The following is a 23815-nucleotide window of genomic DNA, read 5'->3' as shown; positions in this document are numbered from 1 at the left end:
AAGGACATGAGAAGAGCCTGCTGCATTAGGCCAGTGCCCATCTAGTCTAGAATCCTGAAGAAGAAATATGGATCACCCATCAACTCCCTGATTGCTTTCTTGGGCATTGCTTGGGAGGAGATGCCTCTACACTGGCAGCTGCCAAAGGAGTCCTAATGTATTCACTTCAATTTCCAGGGTGGATTCCCCTTCAGCACTCGAGAGAATGACTGGATAGTCAGTGACTGCACTGCTGAGGCCATGAGGGCACTGATGCTGCTGGAGGAAAAATGCCCCTTCATAGAAGATCATGTGGCACCTCAGCGCCTCTTTGATGCTGTCAACGTGGTGAGAAGGGGGAAAGCCCAGAAGAGAAAATGGAAAGCAGGCAGGAGGAAGCTATTGTGGGAAGACTGAAGTCATCTAGCATTCTGTAATAGTGCTGAGTTTTGTGGGGCCGTAGGCTAAGAGAATTGGTAGAAGTGTCCCTATGGCAGCATTTTATCCTCTGTGAAGGATGATCAGTCTTAAAGTTTGAGTTCCTGAAGCTCAGGTAAAGGGATGCAATGTAGTGGGACTGAGAGCAATCTCTCCAAGTAAGCTGGATCGAAAGCTCACTGGGCGTTAGGGTTGAGAACAGATGGACTGTTGATCTTGCTCTTTAGAAAGCAGCTATTGCATCCTTACACGTTACTTCCGGTAATCAATTTGAAGTCAAATACATAATGAGTTAATCTCTTTCCCTACACTGGTAATTTGGAGATAAATCACATTTGGTAGAAATAGTGCAAATTAGCAAATTTTGTCCTGGAATCCTCATCATAGTCGTGAGGAGCAAGGGCACTTTCTAGGGTTTGCTAGAACAACAGAATCTCCCCATCCACCGAGTTCTCCATTGGCCTGATATGGTGAGAGAGGGCCAACTGGCACGACTACATATATGTACAGAGAGCCACTCTCCTTTTGTTGTGCTCCACTTAAAATAAAGAAATTGGTTTGTCAAGAGCACAGGCTCTGATTTTACACAGCATTGTAGCCGGGTGGAATGGTGCCTGAACTGCATTTGGTGCTTGTGGCAAAGCCTGAAAAAGCAGGAATCTATCCAGACTTGAAAAACAGAAAATGGCCACATGAACCATACAGTTATCAAAGCACTTGGGTAGAAAGGGGCAACTAAAATGATCAAGGGGCTCCGTAACATTTGGCTTTTTTTAGTTTATAGAAAAGGCAAGTGTGGAAGGGGCACAGGAGTGGCTTGTGGGGTTGGGCAGGAGTGACCAGCCATGTGCCTCTGCAAGTAGGACAAGGAACACCATGCCTGTTCTTAAACCCTCTCCCCCTCCCCCATCCCACTTGTACTTTTTTGCAGATTCTGAGCATGAGAAATTCTGATGGCGGTTTTGCTTCTTATGAAACCAGACGAGGGAGTAGGCTACTGGAGATAATGAACTGCACAGAGTTATATGGTAAGAACACAGCCTTGATATCAGAACAACTTAAATGGGAATTCTGGTCATCATTAAAAGCAAGGCCTATTTCATAGTTTTGGGGTTGGAGACCATGAACTGAAGTCACATGTTTGAAGGCAGTTTGTTTTGGCCATAGGACCTTGGCAATTGTTCACGTTGTCAGAGTCCACTGCAGGTGCTGATAGGAGAGATGTTCTAAGGAAGGCTGGTGGTTGGTTTCTGAAATAGGCAGAACAAAGATGACATGATACGGACAGTCCATGTGGCTCTGAACATGGAACCCAAATGAACAACAGGTACACAAAGTTAGCTAGAAATCAATGGTCTCCTCACATCACACATGTTATTCTTTGGCTATTATGTGGGTGGCAGTGCAGCCCAATAAAGATAAGCGGTGCAGGATAGCAAGGCACCAAGGCTGTGCTGCCAGAGTCCCTTGTTTGTGTCCTGTGGTTCTTTACAAATCCTTGCAGATTGGCCCTGGCTTTGAAGGTGGTCTGCAAACTGTGACTGGCTCACAATGGCACAGCATGCCTCCAGACCAGGCATCCCCAAACTTTGGCCCTCCAGATGTTTTGGACTACAATTCCCATCTTCCCCGACCACTGGTCCCGTTAGCTAGGGATCATGGGAGTTGTAGGCCAAAACATCTGGAGGGCCGCAGTTTGGGATGCCTGCTCTAGACGATAGGAGGGAGCCAATAATGCACAGTAACTCACGTCTTACTCTCATTTTACTTACACAATCACAGCTTTGTGTGGCTAGGTAGAAATAAATAAATGCACAGCTTTGAATTTGGGCTTACGCAGCTTCTCAGAGATGGGCAAGTGCTTACTGGGCTTTAGGAAGGAAGCAAAATTCATAAAATTGGGGGGGGGAGGCTGGTTCTGGGAGTTCCTAACTTTATGCATGGACCTGCAGAACTCAACCTATGTGGATGAAGCAAGCTACTTATCTAAACATCAAAGTAGTGTTTAGTGGCTGCTAATGAGTCTATGGGCCTAGTTCAAGTTAATTGGTTTTCAGCTACACCACATGGGTCTTGCTTATTTTAGAAGCCACCTCTCCCAGGATGACCCTACAACCTCACAGCCTTCAGGGGGGGGGCGGACACTTTCCCTTGAGGGCATTCTGCTGTGAACTGCATGTCAGCAGTGAGTGTGGCCAGAGCCATCTCTCCCTCCTTTTGCCACACCCTCTTATCTTCCCCTCTCTTTTTTGATCCGTGCCCAGCAGGCTGCTTGGGGAGAGACCAATAATTCTTGCAGGGTTCTCAACTGTTAGCTTGCAAAGGGATTTCCTCTCACATCGCCCCATCTGTTTCACCTCCACCACCATCTTCATCTCCCTTCTGGCTCTTCCTGTGCTTCTAAAAATAGGCTGAGGTCTGTATGTGACCCTCTGGATGCAGGTTGGCCACCCCTGATCTAGACAAGGAAGGCTCTCGCTGATAGTCCTCTGCACAAAATGCATGGCCTGTTTTCCTGATAAGCTTTTGGTGGCCAAAGGGCTGACATTTTGACTGTTGTTTTTATATAATTTTCCCCCCTCTTCCTGCTGTTTAAACTGCTAGGTTTTGGCTCCGTTTTTAAGGATATTTTCAAGGATTTTATAAATCTGTAAACCATCTTGAAACATGAAGTAAAATACTTTGTTTTTCAGCTGACTGTATGATAGACCACACCTATACAGAATGCACTTCATCCATAATGCAGGGATTGAAACATTTTGGGGAAAGATTCCCAAATCACCGGGAAGATGAAATCAGGTAAAGGTATGGGGTGAGATCCTCAGAAGCTGAGAAGCTTATTGTTACATCATGATATTCATCTTCTATAGCAGGCATCCCCAAACTGCGGCCCTCCAGATGTTTTGGCCTACAACTCCCATGATCCCTAACTAAGAGGACCAGTGGTCAGGGATGATGGGAATTGTAGTCCAAAACATCGGGAGGGCCGAAGTTTGGGGATGCCTGTTCTATAGTCTTGAATTCTATATTCTAATAGACTATTCCATGTTAAGAGTTCAAAGACTGTATTTTTTTGATATTTGATTGCAACTCCAGTCATTATTTAAAATATATACATATACCTCCATCCGCTTAAATACCTGCCAACTAATGACCACACGGTACATCTGAAGGGTACTCCAGCCCATAAAAAACTTTTGCCACAATAAAATGTGTTAGGCTTTAAGGTGGCACAAGACTCTTAGTTGTTTTTGCTGCAGCAAACCAGCACAGCTACCCCTCTGGAAAATGTATATTTACATGTAACTTACAGCATACATGTTATTTCCAACATAGAAGTGATACTTATGTAAAGTTGCTGCTGGTGGTTTAAACAAAGACTGATGATGAACACTCTTGATCTTAATTACCAGTAGCCATCACCTGGGAGGCTGGTAGGAACCACTACTGGATCACAGCCTCCTCTAAGGTGGGTCACAATAGCAACACAAACGTTGTTAAAACATTAAGAAGTAGGCCACAAAATGAATGTTTTGGGTGGGTCCAAGTTCTGAAAAAGTGGAAGGCTTCTTTAGGTTACTGAATGCCATTGTTACAAGGAGCTTGCCTTAATTATTGTCTCATCCAGAAGCTGTTTAGCTTGAAATGTAAGACCCCTTTGTTTTTCTTCCCAGTGATACTCTAAGTAAGGCTTTGCAGTTTTGTCGTAAAATGCAGAAAGCTGATGGCTCCTGGTTAGGGTGAGTGGCTTACAAATATCCCACACTGAACTTGACTGCGCCACTGATTGGCGGAGTTTCTGAATGCATACATAGCGTTCTGAAAGAATGACTTGCTGACTGAGCAGTGGAAACCTTCACCTTTTGAATGTCTTTCCTACACAACAGTTTGACAGATAAAAAGGAGAGAACTAGCTAATGCAACACGCTGTTCCATTGTTTCAGCTGGTGTGTCATCCTACCGGTAGTAGAGGAAGTGCTGTGGATCAGCTGACCACTTGTAGTGTACAGTAGTTGACAGTCAGCTGTCCTATGTTGATACGGACTATGATTGTGGCCCAGTGCAACCCCTCGGGGGACTTGGGTGGGGCAGGCCAATTGTTTTCCTCAACTGACCAGAGGGGATGATGGGAAAGCCTGTCAATTTTTAAAATATAAATTGGCCTGATAGTGGAGCTTCAGCAGCAGAGAGAGATACTGAGGGTTCACTCCAGTCCTCTGCTGGAGTATTTAAGCCATCTGGAGTGGGAGCCAGCAACATAGTTGGCAGCTGATCATCCTGCCCACCCTAAAAATTGGCATTGCCTTTGAGGTAAGTGGGCAATGTGTATGGAGGACCTTGCTGAGGAGATAATCGGTCACCGTTTTCAGGGCCAGGAAGGAATTTGCATGCAGGCAAATTGGGCCCATTTGGTGGTTTTGTCTTCTCATAGCAATTGTCACAACTTTCAGTGGCTAAGGCATGGGATGAATTTGGGGTCTATTTCAGGCATCCCCAAACTGCGGCCCTCCAGGTTTTTGGCCTACATCTCCCATGATCCCTAGCTAACAGGACCAGTGGTCAGGGATGATGGGAATTGTAGTCCAAAACATCGGGAGGGCCGAAGTTTGGGGATGTCTGGTCTGTTTCTTAGGGGGTGAAATGGTGCATCACCACCTTCATCTGGCGGGATGAAGGGAACCCCGGTAAAGGGGTTTTGGTAGAAGATTCTGTCCAGAAGGCATAGATTCAGGCCGGGTGTGTGTTTGTGTGTGTGTGTGTGTGTGTGTGTGTGTGTGTGTGTCTCAGTTTGGTTGACCTGTGTCTTGAGGTGACCCTTTACTCAGGCACAGTCCTGTTTATCTGCATTGGCACTGGTGGCAGCTTGCTCTTTTGATATGTTCTACAAATATGAAACTATTTTGGGATGGAGGGTAAAACACAAGCAAGGAATGGGGTTTCTCATGAATGCACGGAATTGCCTTCCCACTGTGGAGGGGTGCGCTACAGCCTAACTCTATGCACTGGAAAGAAAAGATGAGTATGCAGCCTCTTTTTTGAGGTAATGAGATCCTAAATGAACAATGCGAGCCGGATCAGACTTAACCCTGATGCATGAAATGGGCAAATTCAGCATGTGACAGCTAAGTTGGCAGTTAGAGGTCTTCTTCACAACAAATAACTGATGTTAGCCTGTCTGAGGAGTGATTTGAAACCAGCAGCCTAAAATGTAGTACCAATATCTAGGCATCAGCGGCAACAGTAAATCTATGTCTGTTCTGAGGCAGGATTTTGTGACCATTCAGATGAGCAGTGTTCTAATGATGTGTCTGCATAAGGTAGTTGCACAAACCTTCACATTATCATTAGGCTTAGAGGGAAAACATGCTGGTGTTTTAAAATGGGGGGGAGGGATGGGGATCCTTTTGTCAGTAACATTGTGTACTGATCCCATACCGATCCCTTCATGAATCGTCATGAAAATTCACACCCTTAGATCTACAACCAGTAAGTAAAATAACTGGTTATATAAATTAGATCTAGTTAAATGTACAAGAAGAAGAAAAAACAACTGATGCCTAATAAAGGTTATTGATTGAAGTAAAATAACTGGTTATATAAATTAGATCTAGTTAAATGTACAACAAGAAAAAAATAAAATAAAAAGTTATAAGAGATTCTGACTTTGACTAGGAACATGAGACTCAAAAGATTCCCGCATTGCAAGGGGGTTGGACTAGATGACCCTCATGGTCCCTTCCAACTCTGATTCTATGAAACAGTGAATGGAAGGGCATGCTCAAAGGTTGTAGTCTGTCATTTGTCTCTGTATCATTCATTCAGCGGCTGATGGGTTTTCCCCTCCCTGACAGGCGATGGGGCGTATGCTTCACATATGGCACCTGGTTTGGACTCGAGGCATTTGCATGTATGGGATTCATCTACCGTGGTGGGTGAGTAAGCAGCCTTTCGGATAGAAGATTAGTATGAATGTTGCTCTGCTGGGAGCCCTTGATGGAGCTTAGCTTCAGGGTGGTGAAGTGGAAAGATCGTAAGGCTCCTCCACCCAAAATATCAAATTCGGGGGAGTCATGTGCATATAATATTGACAGCTCCAGCCCCTATGCATGCTTACTCAGAAGTAAATCCAACTGAACTTAGTGGGTCTTACCTGCAGGTAAGTGTGCACAATTTTGGGGGGGGGGGTGCAGTCAAGGCCAACAGTGGAACAAAACCCAATGAGGCATCTCATGGGCTGTTTTTCCCCTTCTTTCTCCTCTCATGTTTTCTAGGGAGGCATGCAAGGAAGTGACCAAAGCCTGTGAATTCTTAGTCTCCAAGCAAATGGAAGACGGTGGCTGGGGAGAGGAATTTGAATCCTACAGGTTTCGCAAATATATTCAGCACACCGTATCCCAGATCCACCAAACCTCTTGGGCTCTGTTGGGGCTAATGGCTGTTAGGTAAGCACAGAAGCTGGCAGTTACCTACCTTAGAAAAGGCTTCTGTCTGCTTTTGGCCAAGTGGTTTCTGCAGCAGTTAGACAAACCAATTAAGGTGTGCTAAAGAACCATGCTTCTAAGTTCATGGGGCTTTGGCGAGAGGGGGCTGATCTGCCCCAAGTCCATTTCCTCCAAAGACTTTTTCACACAAAAAAACCAAAAACATTATCCATACACTATGAGTGCACTGCATCACTCGCATAAATTTCTTCTGGGCCTGTTAGCCAAAGCAGGCTAGTCATGGGAAATGGAGCTACCAGCACCCAAAAGCAGTAAGCTGTGTACCTTTAAAGCACATGACTTTCCCTAGAGAATCCTGGGAACTGTACTTTATCCTTCACAGAGCTGCAGTTCCCAGGATTCTTTGCAGGAAGTGATTTGCTCTAAACCTATGGTGTGTATGCAGCCTAATCCTCCATCACAAGAGGTGCCTCTTTCTGGAAGTATCTTTGGTTGTGCTTATTTTCATTGGGTGCCATGACGCCTTTGAAAACCCATGGAAAAACAGGCCACAGACTTCCCTCTCACACATCGTGTCCCTCATGCCGCATAGCTGTTGCGACGAAAGTCCTTCTCACTTTCCGTCTTATAACTCTGACCTCTCAATTATTAAAAGCACTAGCAGGGATTTCTGAGGTAAATCAAACTTCCCACATCCCTCTAGCCTTTCTTTAACCCCTCTAGCACTTGTGGGTTTTCAAAAATAAAAGAGAGTCCTCTTCCAGCCTAAACGTGACCAGGTACCTATATAGACTTGGGGCTATAAATAAGACTGTTCCTATGTGCGCTCAGATAAGGGTTTCCCTTCACTAGAACCTCCCTTACTGTAAAGCTAGCCTCCTTCCTGAGGTAACTTTATTATCACTCAGAACCTGTCTCCTCCTTTAGCCCCCCCCTTTCTTGGTGCACTCTCAGCCACAAACTAACCTTTCTCCTCTAAAAGGCAGTTTTGACAGTTTAAAAGAGTTCCCCACCACCTGGGTTCCTGGGTACCTTAGCTGGAAAATGAAATGTTGTTGTTGTTTAGTCGTTTAGTCGTGTCCGACTCTTCGTGACCCCATGGACCATAGCACGCCAGGCACTCCTGTCTTGCACTGCCTCCCGCAGTTTGGTCAAACTCATGTTCGTAGCTTCGAGAACACTGTCCAACCATCTTGTCCTCTGTCGTCCCCTTCTCCTAGTGCCCTCAATCTTTCCCAACATCAGGGTCTTTTCCAAGGATTCTTCTCTTCTCATGAGGTGGCCAAAGTATTGGAGCCTCAGCTTCACGATCTGTCCTTCCAGGGAGCACTCAGGGCTGATTTCCTTAAGAATGGATAGGTTTGATCTTCTAGCAGTCCATGGGACTCTCAAGAGTCTCCTCCAGCACCATAATTCAAAAGCATCAATTCTTCGACGATCAGCCTTCTTTATGGTCCAGCTCTCACTTCCATACATCACTACTGGGAAAATGAAATAGACGATTACTAATGTGACACTTTAAAGATGAATATTTATTGGCTTGAATCTTAATGGTTGCTTTCTGGTAACATTGGTATAAACTTAATTTCACAGGTAATGTTCTTGGTAATCAAATAACAGAATACCTATCCACTACTTCATCTACTCTAATTCTCCCTTCTCCACAACCACCCAAGCTCCCACACAAAAAAACCCCAACCGCCAACTGACATAACAGTTCCCCTTTCCATTTTAAACCCCATGCAGGCCACGCCTCCCATGGAATGTTGCTGCCAGTTAACCAGGAGTCTGGGTTAACCCTTCGATAGGTTGGTTGCGAAACAAAAAACATAACATAACAGTTTCACATTCGCCACAGCTGTCTTTTGTAAACTTGCAGAGAACTGAATTTTCCTGCAGCTTGGTATGTAGATGTTCCCAGGTGCTTCTTAGTCCAAACAATTGAAATAATGCCAAACAAAAGATGCAGTTAATGCCATCTTAAGGGCAGAGGTGGAGGCCTCACAATTTCATTTATTTAGCTTCTTCACTTTTCAGAACTTGTGTGAAAAACTCGTGTACTTACAGGTTTTTCCACTAGGGGGACCTATTGAGTTTCTGTGAACCCATGAGGGTTTTTTTTCTTTCTTTTAAAAAGAAATTGTGGTCATATAAGCTTCTCCCCAGAAGAAAACTGACAGGCTTTCCCCTCGCTCCAGCCACCAGCCCTCAACTGGGTGCTGATAACAGAACGGAATGACCAGTATTCTTGTGGCTTTGCAGATATCCTGATGTTCGGGTTCTGGAAAGAGGAATACAAGTTTTGATTGACAGACAGACATCGATTGGGGAGTGGCCTCAGGTGTGTTACAACTTTTAATTTCTTAATCAAATATCCTCATAGCAATATAATTTCAAGGTTGACAGGAACAGTGTATTTCAGCCACCTATGGAACTGATCATGTCCTCCAAATATACATAAAATGAATGAATGAACGCAGAGCATTTCCCAACAAGTCCTCAGAGTGTGGGGGGTCAGCAATATTTGGAGGATCGAAGGTTATCCACCCCTCACTTACAGAATGACCCAGATCAGTGTGTACTCTCATGGGCATCATTGCGGTCATAAAGATGCTTCTCATAGATGGCTGCAATGTATTGTGGGCACACATGGACACCTGTGTGGCATTGGCAGGTGAGCTCTTACAAGTGCTTCCCATACTCGCCCTCAATTGGACACTCTGATGTTCCTGTGGGAAGTATTCTGTTGCCTTAGGCACCCAAGTGCAGCTACCTGTTACTGCTGTGGCATTGAAATGTGCCATTGGGATTGAGTGTGTGTGGTATCAGAGCACAGGGCACAGCTGGCCCTACTGTTACATACATGTGGCAGGTCAGAGGGGTGCCCTTCAAAAGCTGTAGACGGCCAGTTGATTATTTTATTTTTTTAATCATGGAACCATTTTGATATTCAGCCTGAGATGCCACAATCTCTTTGGTCGCCTTTCCTGCATTTTAATTGGCTCTGGTCTCTGCTTCCTGCTTCCAGAGTCTTGTTTGCCAAACAAAAGCTCGGTGGTACTGTATGTGACAGTTGCTCTTAAAAGAGGTTACAGTGATCATACAACTGGGTTCTCAAATGGAATTTAATCACCATGAAGTCAGGGCAGAAGACTGCATGTAGGTTGTTCAGGAATTTCTCTCTTGCCTCTCCTCAGGGTGACATCGCTACAGCATTCTACAAATCTGGTACTCTGCATTACAATGCCTACCGAATCATCTTCCCTATCTTTGCACTTGCCCGCTTTACCCGGCTATATCCCAGCAGCCCTGTCGCTAAAGAACTCCTGAAGAATGGATCTGTGCATTCAGAGCAGCGTCAGAATGGAGGGTGCTGAGCACAGGTGCACTGTCATCCCTGAGGGTTTCCTCCTTCTCAACGTCACCCAGTTCTCTCTTGGTTGATATTTGCTGTGTAGCATGTGCTGTTTTTCTTTTATTATAATGCCACATTAGATCACTTGAAACATCCCTATAAGATCAGAATGAAGGGCGTATTGACAATTGAGATACTATCTTTTCCTTGCCAGGCTAACTGATTTCAACAACATGTCTTGTTGGCCAGGAATAGCTTAAACTATCACATGACCTAATGTCCAAGCATGAATCAACAGGTGTTGGCTATTCGGAGAGTCCCGCAAGAAATTCATTATTTAAATGCAGTGAGTACATCTCAGAATAGCAGCACTATGGCCTGGGCACTGAAATGTTTGGGTGCCCGTCCTCTTCATGGGGTATTTTGTAGGTGCTCAGCCACGCGGGGCCTCAGGGAGTTGGTACCCACGGGTTGCATACTTGATAAGATCAGTAAATAAGTTACTGAATATGTCATTCTGAATATGACTGTACTGTAAACTTATCTGGTGATTTTAATGATTTGCTCTGGAAATGTGACCCCCACAATCCATTCAGAATTAATCCATTCTATGAGTTCAATATGTGGCCTAGCAAGAAGCCCACATGATAAGTGAAGATAACCATTGATTCAAAGGAAGGTGCAGAAAATGTAAAACATACCTAACCACAAAAAAATTGTGAATTTGGAGGTTTTCATTCTATATTTTCAACAGACAAAACCAAACAGGTACATACATATTCTTAACTTGTTTTTTTTAAAAAAAAATTCTAAATAAACTTCTGCTATTATATCTCTTTTTCATTAAGTGAAACATACGGGGTGATGGTGGTGGTTTTCTTCCAAAGGGAAGAGCACATCCCTAGGTTGCTACAATTAAGTTAAATGAATGTCTATATCCAAAGCAAGGACAAAAGTATCAATATCTGCTCACATTAAGTTTTGAGGGTTGAGAAATGATACATGTAAAATGTTATCAGAGTTTTAGCCTTCATTTATTACTGAGAAGCAGGTAAGGTGTATTTTATCTCCTGTTGACCTGCTTCTGTGTGCTATGCATAGTGTAAACGTTTTGTGCTTGTTTAATGTTTTGCTTTGGAAAAAAGTAAGCACACTCATTTTTTAATATGAGCACACATACCTCGACTCCTCCATGTATATGGAGACTAATACTTGGTGGGTGCTCTAGAAAGCATCACATTTTATTATATAGCTTTTCATAATTCTTTCCACAAACTATGGGGAGAGCTAAACCTTTTGCTATGCCAAGTGGCTGAATCAAACCACCCATTCAGAAGGAGAGTGAGCGTTCATTCCGTCTACCTTTGTTAAAGTCACACTTCATGGTCTCAAAGAGCATTTTCACCAGCTCAGTCTTCCCTCTGGCCACCATGGCTTTGGAGAGCTCAAGCACCTCAGCGGTGTAGTGGTGACACACCAGCCTAAGCTCCTGCTGCACTCGCTGTTTGGGATATTTCTCCTCCGCCTTTTTCACCCACAACTCTACTTCCTTCATCAGCATCTCTGTATTTATCCTCTTCTGACTGAACAAGGCAAGCAGCATTTCCATTAAGCAACGGAAGCTCTCTGTGTAAACAGAACCCACATCATCCAGCTCTATTGCCTGCTTGAAGCATTCCATGGCATTCAGGTCTTCATTTTTTATCCGAAGGCATTTGCCCCTCAGCAGCTGGATTTCAGGCAAAACATTCCCCAGCTCTAATTCCATGGCTTTAGCAAAGAACACGAGGGCATTGTTCACAGCATTTTCATCTACAAGTAAAAGTTCCTGCATGGCATCTACTCCCATGTAGTAACATACCTAGAAGAGCAGTGGATGGGCAGGGAGGGAAAGGAGGAACACTCAGTATTTATTTAAAAAAACATGTCAAAAGAACAAAGATGGCTTCCAGCTTCCAGAAAACAAATCTATAAATGTTCATTGTTGAATATCTGCCAGAAAATAAAATTTTAATATAATGGCAATGAATCATAAAAAACTTTCTTGAATATCTTGTACAGGCATCCCCAAACTCAGGCCTTCCAGCTGTTTTGGGACTACAACTCCCATCATCCCTAGCTAACAGGACCAGTGGTCAGGGATGGTGGGAATTGTAGTCCCAAAAAAGCTGGAGGGCCGAGTTTGGGGATGTCTGATCTTGTACTTTCTCTTAAAGCACAGGGGGTGTGTGTGACCTGTGGCACTCCTGTAGTTGTTGGACTGCATTTCCTGCCAGCAATGGCCAATGATGAGGCATGATGGGAGTTGTAGTCCAGCAACATCTGGAGGGCCATATGTTTTCCCTCCCTTTCTTAAAAGTTTGTAGAGTGAGGCTGTGTGTTGGCCTCTGGGAAGGGCTTCATAGTAACAGTCTATGATAAATTATTAAAGAAACTAAAACAGGACCTCAGTGGCATTCAGCTCTTCATTTTTTATCTCAAAGCATTTCCTCAGAATGGGCAAGTTTCTATTGAGAGAGCGAGAGCGAGAGCGAGAGCGAGAGCGAGAGAGAGAGAGAGAGAGAGAGAGAGAGAGCACCCCACAGAGACAAAGCTATTCCAGGGCAACTTCAGGGCTTTACATAGGTCAACACCATTGGCACCTTGAGTTGGTTAAGTAGGCTGCTAGGCAGGAGCTTTCTATTAAATTAATGTATTATATTAGAGAAGGGAACAAAAGGTTCACAAACTATAGCCACTTCAACAAGGCTTCCTCCCAAGCACCTGGCTTATGGGTGAGTCACTCCAAATAGAACCAGAGCAGAAAGTTGGGCTGAAAGTTCAGAATATTGCTCATCCCTTCAGAGATCCATGCACACACAGGAACTTCCCCATATGTTACTCTTGGTTAAAAATGGATACACTCTCATTACATTCTGATTACATTTCTGAAATCTCTCTAGAATCAACACTCTAGAATTAAATAATTAAAAAGTGCAATCCTTTTTTAAATAATATTTTATTAAATTTTCCAAAAGATAAAGCAATACAAAACAATAAAAACAAAAGCATAAAGGAAAAACAAAGACAAAGAAAGAACTACTACATATAAAACACCAAATCTTATATCATATCACAATGTATATTGGGACCTCCTCGGGTTCCCCTCCCATTGGTTCTTAGATACGTTTCTATTTAGCAAATTCTATATCAGATTATTCACTTTATAAAGACTCATTTTCTTCCTCTAAAATATCATATTCACAAATTCCAGTTTGTTTACAACTTGATTTCTGATCTAATACATTACTTTAACATATTTTTAAAAATGCAATTTAAAATCTTTCCAATCTTCCTCCATCGCTTCCTCTCCTTGGTTGCGGATTCTTCCGGTCATCTCTGCCAGCTCCATGAATTCCATCATCTTCATCTGCCAGTCATCAATTGTTGGTAGTGTTTGTAGTTTCCAGTTCTTAGCAATCAAAAGTCTAGCTGCCGTTGTAGCATACAGAAAAAAAGATACATTTTTCTTTGGAATCTCCTTCCCGACAATGCCCACTAGAAATGCTTCTGGTTTCTTAACAAATGTGTTTTTCAACACTTTCTTAAGTTCATTATAAATCTTGTTCCAGAAGTCACTTACTAGTGGACATGTCCACCACATGTGGTAAAATGAACCTTCTTCTTTCTTACATCTCCAACATTTACTCTCATGGTTATGGTAAATCTTTGCTAACTTTACTGGTGTAAGATACCACCTATACATCATTTTCATTATGTTTTCTCTTAAAAGACTACACACAGTAAACTTAATATTCTCTTTCCACAGTTTTTCCCATTCTTCCATCATGATGTTATGACCAACATCTTTTGCCCACAAGATCATAGCATTTTTTGTTTGTTCATCTTTTGTATGCCACTCCAGCAGCAATTTATACATCCTGGAAAGTATTTTCGTCTAAGGTTCTAACAATTCTGTTTCCAACTTTGACCTCTCTGTTTGAAAACCAAGTAATCTATCCATTTTAAAAACTTCATTTATCTGGTGATATTGGAGCCAATCATCTAATTTACATTTCAACTCCTCATATGTCTTTAACTTAAATTGGTCTCCTTCTTCCGTTAGCAAATCCCTATATTTTGGCCAACTGGTTTCCATGTTTAACCTTTTACGAACCTTGGCCTCCAAAGGTGAAATCCATTTAGGTGTTTTCCTTTCTAACAGGTCTTTGTACCTGGACCAAACATTATACAATGATTTTCTAATTATATGGTTTTTAAAGCCTCTGTGGGCCTTTACTTTGTCATACCACACATATGCATGCCAACCGTAAACATTATCATACCCTTCTAAATCTAAAATGTCTGTATTTTCCAACATAAACCAATCTTTCAACCAGCAAAAGGCCGCTGCTTCATAATAGATTTTAAAATCAGGCAGGGAAAAGCCTCCTCTTTGTTTATCATCCGTAAGTATCTTATATTTAATTCTTGGCTTCTTCCCTTGCTGTATGAATTTTGATAGCACCTTTTGCCATTCTTTAAAACTGTCCAACTTTTCAATTATTGGCAAAGCTTGAAACATAAACAACATTTTTGGCAAAACATTCATCTTAACAGTAGCTATACGTCCCAACAGAGACAATTTCAATTTAGTCCAGGTTTCTAAGTCATTCTTGACTTCATTCCATAATTTAACATAATTATCTTTAAACAGGTTCAAATTCTTAGAAGTCATATTGACACCAAGGTACTTCACTTTCTTAACAAAAGATAAACCAGTTGCTTCTTGTAATTTTTCTCTTTCCTCGGTATTCAAGTTTTTATCTAATACTTTGGTTTTTAATTTATTCAGTTTAAAACCTGCTACCCTTCCGAACTCTTGAATTACGTCCAGAGCCCTTTGAACACTGGACTCTGGGTCTTGCAAGTCAAAACAAGGTCATCTGCAAAGGATTTAAGTTTATATTGTTTCTTCCCTACAGTCACACCTTTTATTTCCTGGTCTTTCCTAATCCTATTGAGTAGAACTTCCAGAACCGATATAAAGAGTAGGGGCGAGAGGGGGCACCCTTGTCTTGTACCTTTCTCAATTCTAATCTCTTCTGAAACCATATTATTTACAATTATCTTAGCTTTTTGTTCGGAATAGATCGCATTTACTCCATTCAAAAAATTTTGGCCCATCCCCATCTTTTCTAGGTTCCTTTTTAAAAAATAGCCAAGAAATATTGTCAAAGGCCTTCTCTGCGTCTATAAACATCAAAATGGCTTTTTTGTTTATTTTCTGCTCCAACATCTCCAAAATATCCACGACATTCCTAATATTGTCCTTCATATGTCTTCCCGGCAGGAATCTAGCTTGGTCATGGTAAATAAAGTCTTTTAAAACCTTTTTCAATCTGGAAGCTAATTATTAGCAAATATTTTGTAATCCACATTAAGTAAGGAGATTGGGCGATAATTCTTCACTTGCGTTCTATCCGTATCCGGTTTAGGTATCAGCGTGATATAGGCCTCTTTCCAAGACTCGGGGGCCTCTCCTACACTCAAAATCTCATTACACAGTTCTTTCAGTGGTTGGACTAGCCAGTCATTCATTGTTTTATAATATGTAGCAGTGAGTCCGTCCGGTCCTGGAGTCTTACCCAGTTGCATTTGTTGTATTGCTTGTTCCACCTCTTGTGTTGAAATCTGTTGCGAAAGTAGGGATTTCTTTTCTTCTGGGATTTTATGCAGTCCATGTTTGTCCAGGAATTGCTCTACCTCATCTTTATCTTGCTTTTCTTGTTTATACAATTGTTTAAAATATTTTTCGAATCTCTGTCGGGTGCTCCAGATGTTTTCCTTCTTGCACCAGATTTGTGATGGTATTCAACTTCTGCCTTCTTTTCAATTGCCATGCCAGTAGTTTTCCACATTTATTTGCTGATTCAAATGATTTTTGTTTCATCCATTTAATTTTTGATTCAATTTCTTGATTCATCAATTCTTAGGGTTTCTTCTTAATCTCTTTTCCTTTTCTTTCATTTGGTTTAAAATCCTTTCTTTTCTTGCATTGCTTTCTTTTTTCCTAATTGCATTTCGTTGGATCAAAAATCCTCTCATCACAGCTTTACTGGCATCCCATACCATTTTTTGTCAATTGTTGTCCTCAGATTTATATCGAAGTAGTCTTTCAATGTTTTTTGGGCTTTCTCCACTATTTTCTCATTTCTTAATAAAGCATCATTCATTCTCCATCTGTAAGTACCCTGTAGAGATGTTTTTGAGTCCAATAGTACCGCATTGTGGTCGGAGCAAGTTCTTGGGCATATTTCCATGTTATTTATCCTTGGTCCCAACTCTCTTGTAATCCAAATATAGTTGAGACGACTCCAAGATTTTTTAGCATTTGAAAAAAAAGTTTGGTCTTTTTCCAATGGATTTTTCAATCTCCAGGTGTCGATCAGGTCGAAATTCTCTGTCAATTCGAAGAAAGACTTTGGCAGTCTTCCTTCATTGGTACACATCTGTCTTTGCGATCTATCCATTAATGTAGAGACCACTCCATTCAAGTCTCCCAACAAGCATAGTTTGTAATCCAAATAGTCCAAGAGTTTTTCATGTAACTTTTTTAAAAAGTCAGATTTTCCTTCATTTGGTGCATAAATTCCCAGAATTAAGATTTTTTCGCCTTGCGATGTTATTTCAACTGCAACATATCTTCCCTTTTCATCTTTAAATATTAATTTGGGACTTAATTTCTCTTTAGCATAGAGCACCACTCCTCACTTCTTAACTTCATCTGAAGAGATGAATTCTTGACCCAATTTCTTATTTTGCAAAATTCTTCAATGGGCTCTTGTGACATGTGAAAGCTTGGGAACTATCGAAGGAAAAATTGGAATCACAGATCATCAAAGCATTCAGGTTTGGAGCAAGACCAAAGAAAGACAAAAATTTTGTTAGTGATTGTATGATATCATTCCAAACCAAAGAACAAAGAGATAGAATCCTGAGTCTACATTACGAGAAGACCTTGAAGGTTCAAGGAACACGGATCATCCTTTTTAAAGATTTGCCAAAATTCTTTCTGGACCTGAGATCCCAATATTCTGACCTGGTAACCATCTTGAAACGGAAAGGAATGAATCACAAGTGGGATTTCCTGGAAGGCTTAAATTTCCAATTCCAACAGAAGAAGTTTAAAATCAAGTCAGTGGAGCAGAAGAAGGAATTCCTCCAGAAATACGAGAGAGAGCTACTACGACCAGGACTGCTAACTTCAACTCCAGGACAACTAAACGCCCCAATCGAGCTAGACTCCGATTCTTACTTAGGAGAAGGCGCAGCTGCTGCAATTTAAGATGTCGTTGAGGATTCTGTCATGGAACTCGAATGGACTGAACTCAAAACGGAAAAGGAACCAAGGTTACCATATTCTAGCAAAACAAAGATTGGATATATTATGCCTTCAGTAAAAAGTGCAATCCTAACAATGTTTACTCAAAAATAAACCCTATTGGATTCAAATGGGGCTCGCTTCCAAGTTACTGAAATTAAGATTGCAGCCTTAGTCCTGTTAAAAGCCTGAATAAGCAACAACACTTTTATTATCATACAGATAAAATAAAGTGAAGACAATGACTATGTCTGGACAAGGTGGTTGCTTTCACTCACCTGGCCTAGGTCAAGGTAAGTCTTCAGACATGGATGCACCTTCATGACATTCTCGAGATCAGCTTTGGCATAAGAGAGGTTTCTCTGGTCTGGCATTCCTCCCAGGCCCACCTTCACACGATCCAAATCACACAAATATAGTTTAAGCAGCATCTAAAAACAAAGAGCTGTTAAACCAATTTGACTCTGCCCTCCCCTCCTTGCACATTAGTTTGTATGACTGTTCTTTATTCCCCAACTTCTCTTGTTAAAAGGGTCTCAGTGGTCAGAGCTTGGAAAGACCTGGAGGTACCATCAAGGACAGGCAGGACTTTGGGGCTGAAGTGTGGGACCCCCCCATTACTCAGAATGAGAAGAGGAGGCCTCAGACACAGCAAGGCTGACTCACCACATATGGAAGTAAGTGAAGTAATGTGTATGGCCATCTAAAGCCCCCTCCCATAAGCCCATTAATTTCAGAGTCTAAATCAGTAAATTACTGCCTCTGCCAGATACTGCCCTTCATTTCACTTTCAATTTGTATACCACCTTTCTCTATTACTACACACAAGGTGGTTTAGAAGCTGAAGAAGTAACAAAATGGACAACAAAGATTGCACACTTAATAACAATCAGATCCAATACAAAAAAAGTCACAATAACTTTAAAATAAACAGCTTATATCAAATAGACACAGATATTACTAAGCTAGATGGACCAAGGCAGGTTCATATGTTCTAACAGAGTTGGTAGCACTGGAATTTAAGCAGTGCCCTCATTAGGAGAAGTTACAAGAAGAGACTTTTTGTTTATGCAGTTAAACCAAAATAATTGATGCTGACCAGAAAGGCAGCTGCATTAATGGCTTTTCAGGAAGCACAATGCTGACAGACAAACTCCTTGTTTTTAAAGGAGAATTCCATACCTTGGCGCGCATGCAATATGCCTGCCAGTTAAGTACTGGATCTGGCAGCACATCTAAGGCCATGTTGCAGACTGCCATTGCCATCTCTTGCTTGCCAAGGAAGTGGAAGATTTTTGCTAGGCGGTTCAGAACAAGTGGGTGTTCTCTAGCTATCGCTATTGCCTTAAAAACAAACAAATACACAATACATTGTTCCATTAGTGAACTTCTCCTTACTCTGTTGAACGATGGGCAATGAAAGGAGAAATTTATGTGTCAACATTCAGCTTGGCCACCATTGTACATTATGCCCTTTGGAAAGACTGAAGTGTGCGAGGACATGAATTGAGATGGCACCTTGCTCTGGATGAGAAGGAAATGAGCAAAGGAGGGCATCTCTTCCCTTCTGTCACTTACAGCACTGCCTTATATATATCTACTCATTAGCAAGTGGTGGCTGGCACCCTTTGGAAAAGACAGGGAGGCCACAATAGGTACAGCCAGAGTCAACTAATTCTAGTTTTGTCTCCATCCTCCTCTCCACAAGGGTAAAACTGAGACTTGAGTAGAATGGATCTTTGTTTTATAATACACCCGCATTATCCTTAATCATAATTAGCACCACTTGAAACACTCACAGCATTAACACTCCAACAGATCTTGCTTCTCCACTGGCCACAGCTTTGGATCCAACACGAGCAAATACACCTCTCTCTGTAGCTTCTAGCTTCAGCTTTGCATCTCCACCCACTCTGGCTATTGTTCTGCTAGCAGTTGGGCAGGCCAGATTAAGATAATTTAGAGCAGGGGTAGGCAACCTAAAGCCCCGGGGCCAGATGCGGCCCAATCACCTTCTCGATCCGGCCCACAGACGGTCCGGGAATCAGCATGTTTTTACATGAGTAGAATGTGTCCTTTTATTTAAAATGCATCTCTGGGTTATTTGTGGGGCCTGCCTGGTGTTTTTACATGAGTAGAATGTGTCCTTTTATTTAAAATGCATTTTCTGGGTTATTTGTGGGGCATAGGAATTAGTTCACCCCCCCAAAAAAATTATAGTTCCGCCCACCACATGGTCTGAGGGACGGTGGACCAGCCCATGGCTGGAAAAGGTTGCTGACCCGATTTAGAGGCCCTAAGAGCACTTAAAAGATTTTGGGGCCTCCATATATACAGTATCTAATTCAAAATATAAACAATAATAAAAAGTAAAATAACATTTTATTTTTCAAAATGAAACAAAACCCATAGCAAGGTAGAAAACAATGTTTATTTTTGTATACTTCCACTTTATATTTGACAACCTTTTCTCCTACTTTTTTTAATTGCAAAGTCTCCGATCAGATCCTCAAAACTAACCTTACGCAACACATCCGATTCTAAACTTAGTAGAAATAAGGCACCCAACCTGCCTTGTTGCATAGTTGTTCTGTTGGGATTTTTGTTATACCTCAGCTGAGAAAATGGAAGCTCAGCTGAGCAATTTGTGACTACAGTATTAATGTTAAAAATCCATCAATGGAAAAATCCTGTAGTGCCCCCCCCCCCATGTTGCTTAATGGTTAATCCAGCCCTGCAGCTGGGTGAGGGCTGTATGGGAAAAATCTCACCATTTGTTTTATGGCACAGAGCAACTTCTTTGATTATGCGGCTAAATCATGGTCCTTAACTAGCCAGGCAAAGCCATTAGCCTGACAAAGGAACTGGTTTGGAAAGCTTGTTCTTATAAAGGTAAAGGGTACAGCTTCCAGGTCATGTGGACAGCATGACAAAGCCGCTTCTGGCGAACCAGAGCAGCACATGGAAATGCCCTTTACCTCTGTTTATTTTCCACCCTTCTTCGGTTTTGGAATCCAAGGTGGCATTCATGTGGTTCCCAAGCAGTGGCCACCCAACCAGCCACCTGCTTAGCTTCTCTAAGGTGATGGCCTCAGGTGCCTTCAGGAGTATGCTGAACACCAGTAGCTCCATTAAATCAAGTACTTTGGCAGCTACTCCTGTCCTTGCCATGGTCAATAATGTAATATTTGTAATAATGTAATATTATAATGTAATGCATATTAGGAGGTAAAGGTAAAGGGACCCCTGACCATTAGGTCCAGTCGTGACCGACTCTGGGGTTGTGGCGCTCATCTCGCATTATTGGCCGAGGGAGCCGGCGTACAGCTTCCAGGTCATGTGGCCAGCATGACAAAGCCGCTTCTGGCGAACCAGAGCAGCACACAGAAACGCCCTTTACCTTCCCGCTGTAGCGGTTCCTATTTATCTACTTGCACTTTGACGTGCTTTCGAACTGCTAGGTTGGCAGGAGCTGGGACCGAGCAACAGGAACTCACCCCGTCACGGGGATTCAAACCGCTGACCTTCTGATCAGCAAGCCCTAGGCTCTGTGGTTTAACCCACAGCACCACCTGTGTCCCTATTAGGCGAGATGCACATTAAATAGTGACAAGAAATTCACAAACTGATGCAGGAATGTGATGAAATGAACTTAAGACTGGGGAAATGGGGAACTAAGAGAAATCAAAACTGACCAATTCTTTCATTTCTAGAAGTAAATCCTACTGATATCAGTGCAACTAATTCCAAGGAGCACAATCCAGAAAACATATTCTTTTTCTTGTCTCTCTGTGTGTCTGTATATATGCTGATATATGCACATTGACTCACATTCAATTGAATATTGGTTGGTTGGTTGGTTGGTTGGTCAATAAACAACTCAAACTAATTAGCTAAGATTTATTTAATTGGGCAGCCATGAGTAACAGGAAACAGGTTCTAGCTACAAGAAGCTCTGAGCAAAACAGGTAGAATAGCAACATTTTTATGTGACTCAAGGTGGCAATTATTTTCTAAAACATTTTTGTAGTTACTAGTATGGTTAGTTTGATGTGTGCCCCCCCACCCCACTGCTGCTTTCTCTAATGTCTTAAGAAGTTTGGACTCTGCACAGTTGTAGTTTAAACATAAATATAGCCCTGCCCCTCAGCGCAAACATTTTGCTTTGACAAACTGTGCTCCAGTTCAGCCACCTGTATTTTCCCTGTTGTCTGTTGCTGGAGGGGATGATAAACTGGGTGAGCAAAAGGTTGCACCTTTGTTTGTTCAGCTTGAGCCAAGTAGTCCAGAATATTGTAAAAGCATCTAATCAGAAAACTGGATAGTGTTAGAAATTGGTGCAGAGGGTTTGTGATTTGAGCCCAGGCTGTTCAGGGACGTGTTTGTGAGCACTGCAACCACTTCTCTAATAGGTTTGAACATTCAAAATAAAATATTTGAATTGGCCTCATCCTTGGTTATGTCTGGATCTTTCTTAAAGCCACATGTCTAAAGCATCTTAGATTTATTTTTTTTAAAAAATGATCAAGGTTGCACCCAGTTACAGAAGCCTTGTTTAAATTTACCCCTCCCCTGTGACAGCATGCTCCTCCCATCTGGGAGGATATCAAAACAAGCCCCACCTCCACCAGTGACCATAGCTGTTTCCAGTCCTCCAACCTGCTCATGTTCCTCCAACCTTCTTTTTTGAAAAGATTTCCCCCCCCTTGTTATGAAAATTCTACACATATATCATAAAACATGACATGACCAACCAAAAAAATGAGTAACTAGAGGGGTAGAATTCTAAACATATTATTTTCGAGTGCAGAATAATGAGGTGATTACAGCTGAGTTCCTCCAACCTTCCTCTGTGATGATGAAGTTACATTTTCAAAAGAACCTGAAGCTCTGATGCAGCACTGTGCTAGAAAGGTGAGTGTCCTGCCATGACTTGTACCTGTGTGTCAGCTTCATGGTGATGAACAAGGGTAGCAGAATTCATTGCCCCGGCTGGCAGCTGTTGCTGTAACCAGATGTGACTGAGCAATGCCCCAGAAAACTATCGCGGGCTGGTTGTGACACATGTGCAAGCCATTCTATGGGCATTTCATCTGCTGCAAAGACTCAGGGTCTGATATATTGTAGCAACATTTTCCTAACAGGATGGTTATTAGCCACACACACAGGGCCAGCTCTAAGGCAAGGCTGGGTAGTGCAAGGCGCCAGGGCATATCTGGCGCCCTGGTGCGAATATCCCTTCCTCCCCCCGGTTTCCCAGCGTGGCTGTCTGGGCGCAGCGTGTAGCGCGGCTGCCGCAGGCTCAGCCGCGCAGCGCCCCCTGGCAGCCCAGTGCCCTGCACCACCCATCCTTGCCGTAGGGCCGGCCCTGATTAGGTGTTTGAAGGCTACAAATTGTTTAAATAAAGCAGTGGTTCTTAATGAGAAGGGCTTTCTTTTGGCCTGGCTCAGCTCCCTGAGTTTTTTTTTGTAATAATAATAATAATAATAATTAAGCCTAGCAAGCTAACTGTAGATGCAATTGCTGCTGTATGAACAAGCACCTTTCCCTACACAGATCAACAGCTAAGATGCCTAACCTACCTCACAGGGTTGTTCTGCGGATTAAATGACAAGGGGGAGACCACGGAGGCCGTCTTGAGCTCTTTGGAGAAAAAGCTGGGATATAAAAGCAATAAATAAATAACAGCAAGAACTCATGCAGCACCCACACTTCTCAAACATTGAATGACTTTCAAAGATCAGCCGTTAGGGCAGCCCCTGTCTGGATAAAAGACATCACACAAAAGGAAAGGAAGGTAAGAACTGAGGATGGTCTCTACCTTTTTTGAATGTTGTTGCTGTGCTACACTTACTCGTGCTTTTGTAACTTCTAGGCTTGGGTAATGCCAGGTGGTCTGTGTGCATCTGCCCTTACGGAAACCTCTGAAGCAACACTTGGTGTAGAAGGCAGCTGTGTGCCTTTTTACGGATGGGAAAATGCAAATATAGCTTCTTTGCATCTGTTGCACTGACTATCACTGTGCTTTGGGGCCCGTTTAGGTACTATCTGTGAACTTTAATGCTTTACATGATCTGGGATCCATATAACTAAAGGACAGGCAATCCTTTTATATGGTTCTGTACCAAAGTAAAAAATCTTGCTCTTTCAGTAGCTCCATTTGATACTTTCAGTTGGCTTGATGCTTGTCTCTCTGTTGTCAACAACTTTCTGGTTCTAAACCAGAGTCCCCAAAC

General features: G+C 42.4%; 2 protein-coding genes across 2 annotated transcripts; one reads left to right on the top strand and one right to left on the bottom strand.

Annotated features, from left to right (window-relative positions):
* The first annotated feature begins 6 nt into the window (after positions 1–6).
* LOC132592486 (lanosterol synthase-like) lies at positions 7–11458 on the top strand. The gene is made up of 9 exons (XM_060277468.1): positions 7–33; positions 178–327; positions 1349–1445; positions 3111–3216; positions 4092–4157; positions 6270–6350; positions 6690–6860; positions 9123–9201; positions 10058–11458. Exons 1-9 carry the CDS (start codon positions 7–9, stop codon positions 10235–10237), a joined length of 957 nt encoding a protein of 318 aa, XP_060133451.1. The 3' UTR covers positions 10238–11458.
* Positions 11315–22562, bottom strand: LOC132592485 (tetratricopeptide repeat protein 22-like). The gene is made up of 4 exons (XM_060277467.1): positions 22518–22562; positions 18761–18922; positions 17857–18009; positions 11315–12076 (listed from the first exon to the last, which is right to left on the bottom strand). Exons 1-4 carry the CDS (start codon positions 22560–22562, stop codon positions 11546–11548), a joined length of 891 nt encoding a protein of 296 aa, XP_060133450.1. The 3' UTR covers positions 11315–11545.
* Positions 22563–23815: the final 1253 nt, after the last annotated feature.

The sequence above is a fragment of the Zootoca vivipara genome, chromosome 7 (assembly GCF_963506605.1).
Source record: "Zootoca vivipara chromosome 7, rZooViv1.1, whole genome shotgun sequence".
NCBI classification, from domain to species: Eukaryota; Metazoa; Chordata; class Lepidosauria; order Squamata; family Lacertidae; genus Zootoca; species Zootoca vivipara.
Note: the sequence above shows the minus strand (reverse complement) of the source record. Positions and strands in the feature narration are given on the sequence as shown.

What these genes read in the sequence shown, in the direction of transcription:
- LOC132592485 (XM_060277467.1), bottom strand. Translation starts at nt 22,562, where the DNA reads ATGAATTCTGCTACCCTTGTTCATCACCATGAAGCTGACACACAG. An exon ending in ACCATGAAGCTGACACACAG is followed by an intron (nt 18,923 to 22,517) that starts GTACAAGTCATG and finishes TTTGTTTTTAAG; the next exon opens with GCAATAGCGATAGCTAGAGA. An exon ending in CATATTGCATGCGCGCCAAG is followed by an intron (nt 18,010 to 18,760) that starts GTATGGAATTCT and finishes CTTTGTTTTTAG; the next exon opens with ATGCTGCTTAAACTATATTT.
- LOC132592486 (XM_060277468.1), top strand. Translation starts at nt 7, where the DNA reads ATGAGAAGAGCCTGCTGCATTAGGCCA. An exon ending in CACCGGGAAGATGAAATCAG is followed by an intron (nt 3,217 to 4,091) that starts GTAAAGGTATGG and finishes TTTTCTTCCCAG; the next exon opens with TGATACTCTAAGTAAGGCTT. An exon ending in CGATTGGGGAGTGGCCTCAG is followed by an intron (nt 9,202 to 10,057) that starts GTGTGTTACAAC and finishes GCCTCTCCTCAG; the next exon opens with GGTGACATCGCTACAGCATT.